General features: G+C 36.5%; 1 protein-coding gene across 9 annotated transcripts in view; it reads right to left on the reverse strand.

Annotated features, from left to right (window-relative positions):
• Nucleotides 1-3,144: 3,144 nt before the first annotated feature.
• hnf4a (hepatocyte nuclear factor 4, alpha) overlaps nt 3,145-17,812 on the reverse strand; it is a 175,630-nt gene continuing 160,962 nt past the window's right edge. For all 9 annotated transcript variants that reach the window (XM_073061735.1, XM_073061737.1, XM_073061732.1 and 6 more), the window contains 6 exons: nt 16,427-16,582; nt 12,477-12,564; nt 12,207-12,359; nt 9,284-9,520; nt 8,759-8,881; nt 3,145-8,186 (listed from right to left, as the gene is read on the reverse strand). In XM_073061735.1, the coding sequence (XP_072917836.1) occupies nt 8,059-8,186; nt 8,759-8,881; nt 9,284-9,520; nt 12,207-12,359; nt 12,477-12,564; nt 16,427-16,582 (885 nt within the window). In that variant the 3' untranslated portion in view covers nt 3,145-8,058. The remainder of the gene's footprint in view (nt 8,187-8,758; nt 8,882-9,283; nt 9,521-12,206; nt 12,360-12,476; nt 12,565-16,426; nt 16,583-17,812) is intronic.

The raw sequence follows: 17,812 nt of genomic DNA on the forward strand, positions 1-17,812 counted from the left end.
TAAAATAATATTATTATTAGCCCAAGTTAGGTTTGTGGTTAAATGTGTTATATCATCTTTGATCTTAAGAATGGCAAAATGATATGTAAAATCCTTCTCAAGACTATATTCCTATGGGATAGCCCAGCTCTGCAAGCATCTTCTGCCACATGGAACTCGTTTCATGGCCACATTTCCAATTAGTAAACTGTTCAGATTACAAACAGTTCTCAGGAATGATATCCTGCTGTAAGCTGCAAACTACCTGTATACAGTTTCAATAAAGAATGGCGACCAAGTCTGCCAGATTAGTACCCACATGAACAAGAATCTGCACCCAAGTTTCTTTGTGAAGTCGGTACAACATGTTGCCTGCCATACAGCTTTCAGGGAATTAGAAAAATAGAATTCTGCTAAATTTTAAGTCAAATATTAGGCTAATGATTTTAGTGTAACCTGTTGGACAATGCTATTTCATTATTTGCAAGCTATTATGTAGTTTTGCTTTGGGAAAGATATATTTTTATTGAATGTTATTATTGAGTTATTCCATGCAGTTAAACAAAGGATTAGAGTATAGAATTTGTAACCCAAATGAAAAGGCACTTCAAAGTACCTCATGCAATTTTAAGAGATTGGCACCTCAATTCCCCAGCAGAAATCCAAAGCAGTACATGTGATAGCTCACGTACATCAACTTGCACAAATGTCTTTCCCCAAGAGCTCTCACCATCTCAGAAAGCCAAACTCAGAGAAAATCATTTAGACCAGCTGCTTGCTAATTTTGGGGATGGGGAGAAAGAGGATCAGCTGGTTGGATGGGGAAGGACGGAAGAGTAGAAATGGGATGGGTTGGGGGTGTGGTGGAAAGAGCTGATTGCATGTGACTGGACTCAGGCTCTGACACTTCCTTTAATTGTTCTAGTAATGCACACCAGTTGTTTGACACATTTAAACAAGCACCAGTTTCCAGGTTGTGAACTGCCAAGCAAATTCAGGTTAAAACAATGGACCTAAAATATTTTCATGGCTCATTTTGGTGCATTATTGTGAGGCAGTATAAGCTGCCTCAATGACTATCGCCCAGTTACATTCACATCTATGGTGATGAAGTGCTTTGAGAGGTTGATCATGGCTAGAGTTAACTCTTGCCTAAGAAAGGACCTGGACCCACTGCAATTTGCTTACCACAACAATAGGTCTACAGTAGATACAGTCTCATTGGCTTTCCACTTGGCCTTGGATCTTTTGGAAAACAACTATGCAGGCTGCTGATTATTGATTACAGCCCAATGTTCAACACCATCATCACCACAGTGCTGATCAATAAACTTCAAAATCTAGCCCTCTGTACCTCCTTCTGCAACTTGATCTTTGACTACATCATTGGGAGACCATGGTCATTGGAAATAACATTTCCTCCTTGAAGACTTTGATGATGAGCTTTGACCTGAAAAGTTAACTCTTTTTTTTCCACAGATGCTGCTTTCTAGTCAAGTGTTTTGGACATTTTCTGTATTTATGCTTTAAGGTTCCCCACTTTGATCATGTGGTTGATGGAAGTGGTGGAGTGAGGGATATATTGTGTCTTTGACAGATATGTGACAGACTGAAAGGAATAGTAGATTTCTTCCCAATGAAAATTATTGAACCACATTGAAACTAATTTTATTTATTACAGTTTACTGATCAATAATATTCAAACATCAGAGGTGCAGAGGGCCTTAGAAGTCCTCATGCAAGATTCCCAGAAGTTTAATTTACAGGCTGAGTTTAAGGTAAAGAAGGCAAATGCAATATTGGCATTTCTTTCAAGGGGAATAGAATATAAAAGCAAGGAGATAATGCTGAGCCTTTATGAAACACTAGTCAGGTCACACTTGGAGAATTGTCAACAGTTTTGAGCCCCATATCTCAGAAAGGATGTGTTGTCATTGGAAAGATTCCAGAGGAAGCTCACGAGGATGATCCTGGGAATGAAGGGGTTAGCACTTGAGGAGTTTTTGACAGCTTTGGGCCTGTTCTCACTGGAATTTAGAAGAATACGGGGGATTTAGTGGGGGAGGGGTGATCTCATTGAAACCTACTGAATGTTGAGAGGACTAGATAGGATGGATGTAGAGAGGATGTTTCCTGTGGTGGGGGTATCCAGAACTACTGGACCCAGCCACAAAATAAAGGGGAAACCCTTTAGAACAGAGGTAAGGAGAAATTTTTTTTAGCCAGAGAGTAGTAAATCTGTGGAATACTGTGCCACAGAATGTGGAGGAAGCCAAGTCCACGCATATATTTAAGGTGAAAGTTGATTGCTTCCTGATTGATCAAGGCATCAAAAGATAAGGGTTGAGTGGGATCCAGGATCAGCCATATGGGAATGGTGGAGCAGACTCAATGGGCTGAATGGCCTAATTCTGCTCCTATGTCTTATAGTCTTATGGTCTAACCTTCTTGGTTGTAGAAAAGTGCTTTGAAGAACGTTGTAATTGCTAATGATAACTTTCAGTTCGGAACTTGCACTCACTGTCTATATTTCTAATGGTATTGGTGGCTCCAATCTTTTCTATTGAAGAAATATTACAGAATCTTACAGGAAGTGTTCATTTTAACAACTCTATTTTTCACAATTACACAAATCCAGACATTGCACAAACCAATAAAATAATTTAAAAATAAAATCAAATAACATTCAGAAGGGAGGACTCTAAACCTCTAGGACAAGTGGGCACAGACTCAGGATAAAAGGGCACCCTTTCGAACAGAGATGTGGAGAAATTTCTTTCGCCAAAAGGTGGTGAATTTGTGGGACTTGTTGCGACATGCAGCTTGGAGGCCAGATCGTTGGGTGTATTTAAGGGAGAGATTGATAGGTTCTTGATTGGACGTGACATCAAAAGATATGGGGATAAGGTCAAGAACTGGGGTTAAGGAGGAGATAGTGAAAAGGATCAGCCATTATTGAATGGCAGAGCAGATTCAATGGGCCAGATGGCTCAATTCTGCTCCTATGTCTAATGATCTTATGGTCTAAGTCTGATATGTTAATTGATCTTTTGTATTCTGCAGGGTGATTGACCTGCTGTGCATAATCAGCATTTTTTATATTTAGTACAACTGCTAAGCATTGTCCTTGAGACAAAATGATACAATAGTCAAGAAACAATTAAAAACATAGAAAATATCTCATTTATTATTTCTGTTTTTACAAGGATTAAAAGAATGGCAACAATACATTAATAATTACACTATTGAGTAATGAGGCAGTATTTATCAGAGACTTGCAGCAACATTTTCTTTTGCAAAGAAATACCAATAAGGAAATACCTTGCAAAGTGAAAATGGCAAAGTCAAAAAATTATAGAGTACAGATATGTTAAAGAACTATCATTAATGTCTTAATTGTCATTAATCATCAACATTATTTATGATAATAATGTCATAGTTACAAGAAAAATTACACCCATATTAGAGTAAAGTAATTAGCAACATTAGTTTTATTTATTATATACAAATAAATGCTACTTGACCACAGTTATATCAAGAATTATTTTCTTTTAAACATTTTTGAGCCCCTGGCAGTTATGACCGAGTGAAGAACACCCAGTTGCTGAAAGTACTGAAGTAATTCAAAAAATAGGAAGTGCAAAATTTGTAGTGACCAGTCTGTTAATGGTTTACTACAGGCACATGTATTACAAACAAGTAAAGGCCAAAATAAATGTCACTAAACCTGTTGGGATATCAACCCTTGATAACAGAATTGTGATTTGTAGTAAATGCATCATATTTGCATCAGAGACATTGAAAATAAGAACATTTCTATCTAACTGAAATGCAAAACAAACACATTGAAAGACAAAGCTGTTGCATCATGTGAATAGGTTCACATACTCAAACATTGTTTTTGCTAAAATATGGGCAAGATGTTACCCTTCAGAAAGCTTTTGAAAACTGAGAATTCCTGAATTAACTTGAATTGGCAGTATATATGTAAAGAATTATGATTGGATTGTTTTGTTTTAAATGCCAGCCTCATCATGGGATCTTCCTCATTCTTCATTAGATTGCAACCTTCAGTGGGAGTCCACCGCTCCTCAGAATATCAAAGTGCACTGAGTTATAAGTTTCTTAAGGTATTGTAGAGTGGCACATCATGGCACAGTAGGTCAGTTGGAATATCAGCTCATCATGCTGCTTTGGAATATCGGTACTGTCAGAGCAGAGCATACCTATTGATTGTCAAGACAGAAGGCACCTAGTATCTATGCGGTTGCTTTGATGTAGATTTAGAATAATAATTCAGAGGCCTGACATTATTTTTTGATCTTTAGTGTCTATGTATATCTTTAATGAATTTTGATTGTGGAAGTTGCCCTAGATCCTAGCTTCAGTACATTCATTCAGTCCTGCAATCAATCAGCTTTTTTTTTACAGAGTTTGCTCAATGTGTTAATGCTATCTCCTGACAAAGTCTGGTCAGCCATCAGATTGTCCAGCTAAGGTTGAATTGACTCTGGATCACTAATGGTTACTATGCAGTGTAGCAAAATTGCTTGAGAAACTTTGAGAAACTGATATTTAAGTTTTGCAGAGATCAACATTTTGCAACATGGTGGATCAAGGAGAATGCTTTAGTGTTCTCTTACTTATTACATTATAAACTGTGTACCTTAGCATGTCCTTTACAAACCAATGAACATCTTCTTATTCAGATAAGTCCTCTGTATTTTAAGAGGGACTAAAAATTATCCCAGAATAAACAAGGACAATTTATTTCATGTGATTTTGGGGACTTCTTTATATAAGAATAAAATAATTTTTTTTGATATAAAATTTGTTTTTTTAAATAAATATACTAGAACACTTAAGTTCTGCTTATAGATGAAGGAGTTCACAGCACAATCTCCCTGAATTTATCATATCTAAATAGCCCTTGCAGCCTGGCTTTGAATCAGTAAAATAACAATATTTGGATTTATTAATAATTTATGCATCTGCTTAAGCAAAGAACTTCTGTAAATTTTCACATTTTATACCTCTATTACAGGTAGAATTTGCTTTAAATGATGTATCCCAACAAACTGAAAGTAAACTATGAACACATTCTCATTGGCTCATTATTAGTAGATAGAAACAATTCTCATTTAAAAATTGTAGGACAGAGAAAACAGAAGACCTACTTAATTAGATTTATCAGAGGGTGTGTCTCTTAATTGAAATATGTCTGAGGTAGTGCACCTTGAATTTAATAGCATTTGAATTCATGTTAGTGGAGATAGACATTCCAAGCCGTGCCAGTTTGTCACTCAAAGTAGTGCTGAGTTATAAAACTGAGCTTGCATTAATTCAAATGATAAAATTGGTTGAGTATGTGTTACACAATGACAAGGCTTCTCATATTTTTCCAAAAATATACTTATGGGCTTTTAAAAATCTTACATTTGTTATTGCTTGCAAATATACAGTATGTGTGCATTAATATCAGTGTTGCATAAAATCTTATTTTTAGTTGGCACTGCAGCAAACATCTGTAACTGCAGATAACTTGCCTGAGCATGGAAGCAGTCTTTGGAACAATTATTGATTCCCTAAGTCAATTATATTTATATAGAATTTCCACGATTCTGTACTGAAACAACAGCCTTGAAGGAAGTGCCTTTAGAAACATTCCTTCCAAAACAACATAATTAAGGGAAAAGAAAAAAAAACTTTGAATTATAAAGGACTTTTCACAAAGGCAGGGCATTCTGAATTACACCTTACTCTAAAAGTACTTTAGAAGAATGGTCACTGTCATAATATTAGAGGATGATCTCTTTATCTTTCTGTTCTAAATGCTTTTGTGATTATTATGTGGAAGAAGCAAGGTTTTGAAGGCAAGGGAAATTGTTAGTTCAATTAAGTATAACAGGTATAAAATGGATGCGAGACTCTCATACAGCATGCAAGATACACATATTGCATGCATTCTTACTTCAGTTTTACCTTTTATTGTTTAAATAAAACTGTAGTTTTCTTTAAACATTTTGATAGGATTATCACCACTGTAGCCTAAGTGATTCTTCTTCAAATATTTTAAGACCTTTAAATAATCTTCACGAAATCTATTTTCTAATATGTACATCTACATAAATTTGACTTACTGAAATGGTTTCAAGGGAAATGTAAAAATATGGCGCAGGTATATACACTAAATAAAAGAAGGAAGGGACAAAAGATATGAAGTTATAGAAAAACCCAAAATATTATAAAACCATAAATATTAGATGATAAACATTCAGAGAGATAAGTGAGTTGAGGCTCCATTGAAGATGAAAAGCAACATTTTGACCCCAAACCTTACAAATTCACCCTGAGTTTATGTCAAAATCCAGTTTGTATCTAGTTCTACTGCTTGATCACATCCGATTCCTTGAGTGTGTCAAGACATGAAACTATTTTTGAAATAATAAAAACAGAAATTGCTGGAAATACTGGGCAGGGTAGTTAACATCTGAGATAGAGAACATTACAAATTGATGACTTTAATCAGAACTAGAAACCTTAGAAACCAGACTACTTACAAATTGTTAATCATAGTCTATTAATGTATGGAGGAGATTTAAATAGAAACATATTTTAATTTCATATTTCCAGCAATTGCAATGAACTATGTCATAGAGTTTTAGAATTGTTTTATACCCTCCACTTTCTGTTCTTTTACAACTCCTCCAGATTGATCATTGGTGATTCACTGCTCTCTCACCCTGCATTACCACCACCCTTGTCATTCAGCACCTCTTGCTCTCCACCCTAATGTTTCTAGTGTTCTCTCCACTCCTCTTGCTTTTCTGCAACGTTAGATATATTTGGTTCTGATTTGTGTCCTTTTTTTGCCGTCAAGCCATCAATTTGGAATGTTAACTCACTTTCTTTCTCCACAGATGCTGCTTGTCCATCTGAATATATCCAACATTTTCTGGTTTTATTTCAGATTCCCAGCATCTGTAGTTTATTTGTATTTTCATTACTATAACTTGAATTCATACAATAAGATTCAATGGTAAAAGTCAAGGGTTGATTTTAGCCTGAGCCATGTATAGAGTAGAGGGGATGTTATGCAGGTGTGGCTTGACTGCAAGTTAAGCCTTTTAGTAACTCTGCACTTTATGAAGTATTTCAGAGCTGGGCTATATCCAAGACCAATGGAAGTAATGATTGAGCTGGCCAGTGAGACCAGTAAGACAGGGGTCTGGTAAGATTCCTGATAAGATAGGTATTGAATGAAGGTATAGACTACAAATTGGATTGGAAAGGAATTGAAGTTGTAGGAGAAGGGTTTCAATTTAGAAGGATATCCCATCCAGGCTGCTTTACTACCCCGTTAGTTTCTGCATTTGCACTCTAAATTTTCAATTAAATCAGTAATGGCTGCTGATGAAATGTCATATTGTGATCTTTGGATATGAATCCTGCATCTGCCTTCAATTAATAGCTATCCTGAACTGTTCCAGTTAAGCTATGAGATAGCAGGAGCATTTGGAACTTGGTCTGAACCCTTTGCTAGTTTAGTCAGTCATAAGTCCTCCCCTATGCTCTAACCTCAGCAGATATAGTTAAAATATAGTTAGAATCAACAGTTAAAACCATAGTTAAAATGTACGTGGGTAGGGAAGTATGCAGGAATAGGTATCAAATGAGGGTAAATTGGATGAGCTTAGATTGGAATCTTGATTGACATCGACCAGTTAGGCAGAAGGGCCTGTTCCTTTGCTGTATGACTCTTTGACTCTAAAATCAACCCTTAAGATGCAAGAAATAATTGTCATTTCACAGAAAAAGAACTAGATAATTAAATGAATCGAACTAATGTTTCCACAGCTGACTCTTGAAAACACAAAGGTACAATATTTTAGTGACAGTAAATTAAACATTTATCTTAACTTTACCCTTTGGATTCATTTGCATCACTCAGTAAAAATAGAATATAATTCTCATTAAAATAACCTTCTCATTATGCAGTCCTCTTGGCGTAGAAGCTCAGTATAGTTAGTTATTTAGTAAGTTTGCCGTGAAATGCTTCCCATTGGTGCAGATGAGATGTTAAATTACCTCCTGTTTTGGAATGGATGTTGGTGGCTTTGATACTGATGGTACCGAGCCTGCTACTAGTTTGTATGGCTCTGATGCTGACCCTCCAGGAGGAGATGGTAGAGGAGTTTCAGGTGTAGCTGTGACATACATATATGAAAAAACAAGAAAAAAATCTTAAATTTCCAAAGGAACATCTGGCAACGTAAGCAAGTACTTAAATGCATTTATGTCACACATAAATAGAACGTTGCAGTAGTATTAATCCAACTGAAGACATTCTGGATTGTGGATTAATGGAATACTCATCCTGCTCTTCTCATGTAAATGTGATATAAGGGCTGAAAATCAGCCCCCTGTCTACTTTTTACATGGTCTCATAGATAGAGTGCTCCCTCTTGCTGTGGACCAAACCCTTGACCAAATCACAGATTAGGGTATAGGCAAATAAAGTTTGAGTTCACAGTTGCTAGAAATGTAAGGCAGAGAATGGTTGTTCTCTCATTAATGAGAGGAAATACAAATCTAAGTCCTAACTGTGGTTGTGCTTGCTTAAAAATATTAGTAGTTTCATTGGTACAAGCTAACTATTTACCCTTCCTATTTGGAATTTTGTCACATTAGAACAGGGCATGGTAGTTTGAATTATGAAACAAAAGCCAAGTATTAGCACAGTAATTTCAGGTTTTGGATAACATTGGTTAATACTCACAGATCTGTCCATTGTGTACTGGAGCAGGCATTGCACTGGCCACAATTACATTCGTTGCCAGGTGTTCCTGGACCAGGTGAGGATGTAGTGAGTGGTGTGTATGTGGTGTTTCATTTGCAGTACCTGAAGAACAAAAAATGTATAAGAATCTGGAAAAAAGGCCAACAAGGCAAACTTGCAAAAAATATTTAGATTACTTACATAAATTTAACAGGACAATTAAAAACACAGGGAAATTATTATATACAGAGAGTTATTTCAGGGGCTGTCAATATGATGGTGAATTATCTCTAGAACTGAGTGGAAAATAACCCATGGTTTCTGTGTTTGTATCAAATGCCGAACTTAGACATCAGTTTTAGCAAAATGAAGCACCAAGTTAACTTCGAATAAAACATTCTTTTAAAAAGGATATTAATTTAAATATTATCCTTTGCTTTAACATGAGTTTTATTATTCTTTGATTTAACTTGAGTTTTTTAGGGACAAACCTAATTATACATTTTGCTTAAAATGGCTTCTCACCTCCCAGAAGCATCTCTTGAAGCAGGTTGTCAATCTTAGCCATCCCAAAGAGTTTGACAAATTGAATTTGCTCTATCATTTGCCAGGTGATACTCTGTAGAGTAGGAAGCAATAGCAGCAGCTCTCCAAATCGACCGCGAGAGTCATACTGTCTGTCGTTAATATAGTCCTCCAAACTGACTTGTACCTGGAACCGCATGCGCTTGATTTTGGCAGGGTTGCTGAGGCCCTTGGCATCTGTGGATAGGAATTAATTCATCATTTCAAAGCTGCATTATACCACTCATTTCCTTGCCTATAATCTATTGTTAAAAAGGAGAGATAATCTGACTTATAAAAATGTGAACCATATTAAACATTTTATTTAAGGTAATTGGACTATTACAGTATGACATTACAGGATATTGTTCTTGCATTTTTCAGAATGCAAATGGCCAGGACTGCAAAAGCAATGCTAGATTGGTCACATCAATATGAGTTGACATAATGGACATTGATATCTGAAGCATTGCCACAAACATTAAAAAAATGTCTGCAGCAAAATTTAAATTCCCTTATCAAAGCTTTCCCCATCAAGATTTCAAATCTATAGCAAACTGTTGCACTTGGGCCAGAGACAAGTACCACATCAAAGGAATAAATCCCGTTTTATGTCTATACCCTTCAAAAAATTAAGAATTGGCTGAGTTTCCTTGGAACTGTTTTGGCTCCATTAAATGTGCCTTAGTTAGTTTACATGATTTAACAGGGTGTGTATTGCATCTTTATGAAGTCACTGTGTTAGTGGAAGGGTAGTTCTTGGGAAAGTTCAAGCCTAAATCTTTGTTTGATTTCAATTGTACTCTGACTTTTTGCCAATAGAATGAGGACAGCAAAGCTCTGACTTCCCTTCTTCTAAGTCTTCCTGTTGCTTCTCAAGAACTTACATGAATAGGTAACACTTATTCCTTGTTACCTTAAACAAGTGTTCATTAATCAATATGAACCAAGGCAGTGTGTACTTGAAAGTTATATAAATGCAGATTAACATAAATTCAAGCCTGAATTGGTCTTGGAATTGTTCGAGCCTTAGCTAGTACAGGTCACTTGGATAATGATCAGGAGTTGAATCAAACTCAGAAGAATTAATGACACCTTGCTTCCTCCATCTGAGATCATCTAACACAGAAAGACTATGAAAGGAACCTGTAAATTTTACATTATATATGGCTCATTTATTCACCAGAAAGGTTGGCTAAGCTCTTGAGAAAACCTCAAGTAGTAAGGAATAAATCAAATTTGGAAAACTTGTTGACCCTTGTTCATCTAATAAACTTGAGAGTAACATTCCTCTACCTACCCATTCAGTGGGGAATGGTGGATGTTCTGACTGAAAGATGGCATGCTAGTTTTAGAGTTTTAATGTTGTTCTAAATGTATCTTTTGTTTGGACTAACAAACAACCCACAGGAAGAACTCAGCAGGTCCAACAACATCTGTGGGAGGATAGGAATTAATTACATTTCGGTCGAAATCCTGCATCAGGACTGTTTGGACTACTTACAAATGATATAGGGTCTTAAGCACTGTCCATTAATGTTACATTATATAGCAGATGACTGACTAATTTAGTTCTTTGGAAGTACTAGCTTCACCAATCAGTGAAAACTTAATAATGATGCAAAGTTTCTGCTCTTACAATGATGAGTACAGTTATTTAATGCCCATAGCTTGGCATTCATGTTTCTGTGCTTATGTTGCATATATTAAGCTGTTATTTCTTTGCCTACAAACTGCCCAGTACATCTGACCTTATTTCTGCTGCTGGGTTCTGTCTTGAAATCATGGAAAGAGCTCAGTCATATTGAGCTGAGGGGTCAGATGCAGTACACATCTTGCCCCTCTGTTTAGTGCTGGGTTACTGCAGTTATTGTCCAGAATATTCTTACATCTCTCCTTCAACACCAGTGTCAGCAACCCATACTAGAAAGAGTGCCAAACATTTAATTTTACAACTCTGACGGATTATGGACATACTGTATTTGTTGGTAGGTGATCTTGTAGAGCACCCTACTGTATCCCAAGGAAGAAAAAAAACAAAAGCTCAGTTGAAATCTCAACTTACCAATTTCTAGCCTGGTTGTCATAGTCTGTAGGTGGTCTTTGACATTTCCTCCCCCGCCCCCCCCCCCCCCACCAATTACAAGGTTAGTGTGGTGCAGGCAGGAAGTGGGAGACTGGAAACAGATATTCTGAATGTTGGTGATCCTATAGTCGGAGACCTCTAGAAGCTATGGAACTCTGAGGGACAAATTTGGGCTATGAAAATCTAGTAAACAGAAATGTATGAAGGAAGTCCTCTGGTGGTATTGATTCACTCTATTCTTGGATATATGATGTCCACATTCATAAATATCTAATTAGAAACTTAGGGTGTAATTTTACCTACATTTCTGGTAACACTCATACACAGCTGAGCTTTATTAAAATATTTTTCTTTTTAAAAAGTTTTTATTTTATTGATTTAGTTAAGGGGAATTAACAGGTTCATAGAAATACCTTTCTTATCTTATATTTGATATACTACATAAATAACATTTACAGATATACTTTTCAATAATCAGCTATGAATTATTATTTTATGACATTATGACATTAAACGTCATTATGTAGAGATAGCCTCCTATCATACTGACAAACAACCTACAAGGAAGCAATCATTGAAGAACATAATGCAAATAGTAAAAACACCAAGGGAGGAATGCTTTCAAGACTACATGGCTGTCTTGCAGAATATTCAACTGTCACCTTCTTAGTTTCTGGCATTAAATGAATAACAATGTAAATCTCAACAATATACAAATTGCTCTGTTATTGATAATCTTCAAAACAGATATTAATATTGACCCACTCGGTTCTGTTGCATGTGACTCTGATGACCTACCTGGATCAAAGAAGACAATGGCTTTTAAGCAAGCATATTCATTGTCATCTATTTGGATCTCCTGAAACGTCTGAACTAGTTCATCTAGAATTCTCGTTGCAACACGGCTTATTTCCAGCTCCGGACAATTGCGTGGAATGATGTGGTCATTTCCTTTAAAGATGAAAGGAAGCAGCACAGATTTCAGGGATATTCCTACAATGTTCTGAACTGACTTTTTATTTCACAAATGTCTCATTCAAAAAAGTATATTAAAAGTAATTATTTTACCTAAGAGCAGAACATCTTTGTACATCATGGAACGTTTGGCAGCTCCAAGCAGTAAATGTTCCCCAGCATGGGCTCGTAGCAAGGCAACCTACTCAAATCAATCCAAGAGTAATATTGATCACATTTTCTCAAATCACAACTTTCTGATTATTAAATAAATCAGAGAATCTTGCAACTTAACATTTCATTGATCCCCTTTAATACACATACAATCAAGAATTAATTTCATTTTCAATTCTTGAATAGTTTTTCAGTCCACCTAATAACTAGGCAGGTAAAATGAGAGCTAGCAAATTTAATATTGAAATCAGAAAATGTTTTCTCACAAATAGTTCAGGAAATCAAAACTGTTTCTGAAAAAGCTGATGGAGAATTTTAAGGCTGTTATAGATAATCTTTTGTTTCTTTGGTTTATCAAGGACATTACAGATGTAATGGGAATTACATGGGGTTAAATGGAGATTATGTTGTGATCCAATGAAATGTCAGACCAAGCACAAGCTGATGGAAATCTGATATTTCTAAGATGGAAAAGTATGCTGCAAACAAGGTCTATTCCAAATGGGTAAACAGTTTGGTAGCTTGGAATGGTTTCACAGCTTTTTTTTAGCCATTTTCTTCCATTGCACCAAAGTCAAACCCACGTCTCAACTTTCTATTAAAAGTGCACAAGTCAGAAAAGGAACTGCACTTAAAATAATCCATGCTAAAACACCACTATGTTGGCTCTTGGAAAACAAATCATATCAATTGCAGCTTATCTGTTCCAATTTATGCTCCTTAGCAATGTTCCTTCTATCAAAAATACTGACTCAGATTGAACTATGGTTTTAGTGATTGACCCATGACTGCAGAGGAACATACTTATGCATTGACAAAATCATGGTGTTCTCACAGCATGCTCTTTCATCCGGCAAGGTCCTCTCATCATCTGTTTTAATGTGTTCCTTTCATAGTGATGTGGTGATGCTTAATGATATAGTAATGGAACCCCATTTTGAAACTGGGCATAATATATGCTGTACATCCTCATGCACATAAGTATGATCTATCTGAAGTTTTTGTATGGGGTTGTATTTTATTTGTTCAGTCAGTAATTCATTTTGAACTGAGCTAGAAATGCATTTCTTGTCCAGCACAGTGTTGGATGGGTAAGACCAGAGAAAATGACATTTATTATAGGCATTATGCACTCACTGCCACTTTATTAGGTACAGGAAAGATTGTTGGTGCCAAATGGGGTTGTTTGTGTACTCATCACCTGGGATTTTCACACACAACAGTCTCTAGAGTTTACAGAGAATGGTGTGCAAAACACAAAAACATCCAGTGAGTGGCAGTTCTCTGGGTGAAAAAGCCTTGTTAATGAGAGAGATCAAAGGGTAATGGCAGTCTGGTTCAAGCTGACAAGATGGCGATAGTAATTCAAATAAGCACATGTTACAACAGTGGCCTGCAGAAGAGCAATTCTGAATACACAACACGTAAAACCTTAAAGTGGATGGGCTACAGCAGCAGAAGACTATGGAACACACAGATAGTGGCCACTTTATTAGGTACAGCCACTGAGAGTATATTTGACCAAAAATGTTAGAAAGGATTAATAAACTTTTATGCCTGTCTGTAAGCTGTGGTGTTCTATTCATGTAACCAAAGTAACAAGGGAGACCGCAAAACCTCTGACTGTATTTTTGTTTCTTGGACACATGAACACTAATAACTCAGTATAAAAGCATGCATAGTAACTATTATGAAATGACTTAGCTTGATGTGTGGGTGGGCCTGATAAAGCAAAGGAACTTATTACTGAAATTTAAACTAGATTAAATTATTTGTGCTCCTTTGGAACTAGTAACATAAATTTCATGGAACAAACGTTAGGTGGTCCTTCAAAATAAAAAAATGCTGAGGTTTTCAAAAAATGATATGTGTAACAATTAGTGACTTAATACTATGTTTGTCCAGTGTTAATGTTTCTCACAAATGTTTAAAATGTAACGTCAAAATGGTAAAGGTGTTGTGTACAACAACAAAATGCTTAACTATTTATTCCAAAGAAGAATGTCAATGAGACTCATTTTGCTTCCGTTGTTAGATTTTAATGTTAACAGTGCAATTGACAGGTTAGTATTACCTGAAGCTACATTTTAGTTTTCCTAAGTCTCCTTTTTGGTTATTTCATCCATGTTCAGCTTCTTCCATAAGGCACACGTATTTCCTGGTTGAGAAAGCTCCTAGGGAACCATCGTTTCCTAGGCCTTTATCAGTACTACTCCTGCCAAGTGTGAGAAAATATTGAGGGTACTATTGGTATTTCTTTACAAAAATGTGAATGAATTTGGAAGTCAGCATCATTGGAGAGGGGAGAAAAAAAGGAAGGAGTTTGAGTTTATTATCCATATGAATATGTCCGCTCTAATTGACCATATCCCGCAATTAATAAACATCAGAAGCATATTGCAAAGTTATCATATTCTTCAAGATAGTTTACATTCATTGTTTTCAAATGTGAGAACATCTGGTGATGTTCAAGGCAACATTCTAATTGTGACAGGCAATGGATTTTCCAGCAATGCATTTTCAGGAGAAGTTTTCTTTGGAAGTAAGTCGGGTGTATTGTGGTCACTGTAATTTTGACTTTCTCCTAGTTAGAACTTCCTTAGCTGTCACTTTTCTACTTTACATATTGCAGGGATTTCCCTATTCTGCATTGTCTTAGAGGCACACTCTTTGGGTACACTCTTTGGGTACATCTTGGAACAAATGGTGTGGTGTGCTGCATTTAGTCTGTAGGGAGAGGATGTTAATAAACTTCCCATCATGCACACAACCAGTGAATACCATGGATTTTCACCACTGGATTCCAGGGTTCGATAATTTGATAGTTTTCATCTGCTCATTTGGGATGTCAGCTTCTCACACCCTAAATTCTCACAGATTTCAAAATATATTCCCTTTCTTTTAACTGCAGAATTTTTATGAAAACCTTCCCCACATTTTCTTGTTTTACACAACGCATCATCTTCACATCTCTAAGATGCCCCCAAAAATTCTGGGGCTGAAAACTGTAATATAGTTTTAAGCACTGCACAACAGATTCTTACATCAAATCTACCAGCTAAACATAATCACACATTTTGTGCATGTAAAACGTGCTCCCATAAATTCCACTTCAGTCCTTCATGAAGGTAACATAAAGGACGCTAGACATGCTACTTGCACATTTTTTTTCAAATTATGGATACATGACTTATAAACATTAACAGTGAAAGCATCTGGTAAGCAGAGTTCTGCATTATTTAGAGCCACTGCTGGGTTGTCCAGCCATTAAGAATCTTGCATGATTGCCTGTTCTCTGTTGTGGTATTTCAATCCTACATCTGCATCTCCTTGCAATCTGACTCCACTCTATTCTGATGCTCTCCATGGACCCTCAGATCTTCCAGTTGCATTGGCCTCAAAATATTATACATGGTAGGTTTGTGGCCCTCAGGTCTCACAGCCAACTGGTGCAGGACCCCAGCAAAGTGTTACTCTGATAGATGGATTCATATAGAAGAATGAAGACTGAGAAACAGACTGATGTGAGATAAATGCCTCATATTTTCCTTCCTATTCTGCAATTATGTATTTTATTAGGGATTATGATTACATAACATTTTCATTTTTCTTCTAAATATGTATTGAAGCAAACCGAGCAAACTATTAAATCTGAGACGCACCTTCACTCCAGAATGCATCCCCTATCAGTTCACCATTGCACTGGTCACAGAAAAGCATGTTCTTGCTCTTGTACTGCACTCATCTCACCTAGTTAGTGCTTTACGTAATGTTACCCCACCTCTTCCTACTCTTTGGGTGATGAATATTAGGTTTGCACAGTACTGCAGCTATCCACTCCACTTTTTAAAGAATTATTATCAATTTGTACTAAAACAAATGTTCCAAACCTGGTCATCCAGTGCTAGCTCACAGAAAGCTGGGATGTATTTGGCCCACTCCACTAGGACCAAAAGTTGCTGTTTCATGGACTCACAAACATCACTTATCACAGCAATCTTTTTAGATCGGATGTCACTGTTTATAACTGAAACAGGAGAGGAGATCTGAAACAGCAACAGACGAAGCAAATGTTATTTAACATTCTGCAACTCAGTTTATTAATTTCCCTTCAAATAAACAGAGGAACTTTGTACCATGTAATTAATTGTGTTATTTCGTATGACAATTTTGTCAACCTCTTTGATAGTCTCAAGCAATACCTGCTGGTCTCTTACTTGAGGTTTGAATATGGTTGCAAAAGAAATTAATTGTTTATTATTAGAGAAGAACACAGTACCAGGACTAGGGGACATATACTCAAGATTCGGAAGAGTAGATGTAGGATGAAGATGAGAGGAACTGCTTTCCCAGAGAGTGGTGAATCTGCGGAATTCTCTGCCCAATGAAGCAGTGGAGGTTACCTCAGTAAATATATTTAAGACAAGGTTGGATAGATTTTTGCATAGTAGGGGTATTAAAGGTTAAGGGGAAAAGGTAGGTAGGTGGAGATGAGTCCATGGCCATATCAGCCATGGCCTTATTGAATGGCGGAGCAGGCTCAATGGGACAGATGGCCTACTCCTGTTCCTATTTCTTATGTTCTTATGTTCAGATTATGAGGGCTTCTTGAAGGGTTCTGATTCAGTAATCCTCTAAGGCTTCTGACTGAGGCTTTCAATAGCAAAGTAAGGACCATGAGGAATACTGTTAGCTCTCCAACCATAGAAATTTAGGAATATGAAAAATGATAACACAAGTATTTATCTACTGAAACATGGGCACTCACAACACCAGTAAGATATTGAAAGTGAAGCTACAATGAATTGCTCAAGAAATGTCAATGCATATTTGATCACTCCAGGTCAAAACAGAAAACTTGATCATCAAAAACAAGCTGATAGCAATAATGAGGAAATCTGCAGATGCTGGAAATTCAAATAACACACACAAAATGCTGGTGGAACACAGCAGGCCAGGCAGTATCTATAAGGAGAAGCACTGTTGACATTTCCGGCCGAGACCCTTCGTCAGGAACTGGAAATAATAAGGAATAATAAGGAAGGGTCTCGGCCCGAAATGTCGACAGTGCTTCTACTCATAGATGCTGCCTGGCCTGCTGTGTTCCACCAGCATTTTGTGTGTGTTGTCTGATAGCAATAATATCATCTTAAAATTCACTAATCACCAGTTTTCACTGCAAAATATCAGAAATTCTATTATCAACCTATCACCACAAATTTTGACTGTCAAAAGAAACTGCTTTCTTGATGGGTTTGTAAATGTTTTGTTCACAT

Source organism: Hemitrygon akajei, chromosome 11 (assembly GCF_048418815.1).
Source record: "Hemitrygon akajei chromosome 11, sHemAka1.3, whole genome shotgun sequence".
Taxonomy (NCBI): Eukaryota; Metazoa; Chordata; class Chondrichthyes; order Myliobatiformes; family Dasyatidae; genus Hemitrygon; species Hemitrygon akajei.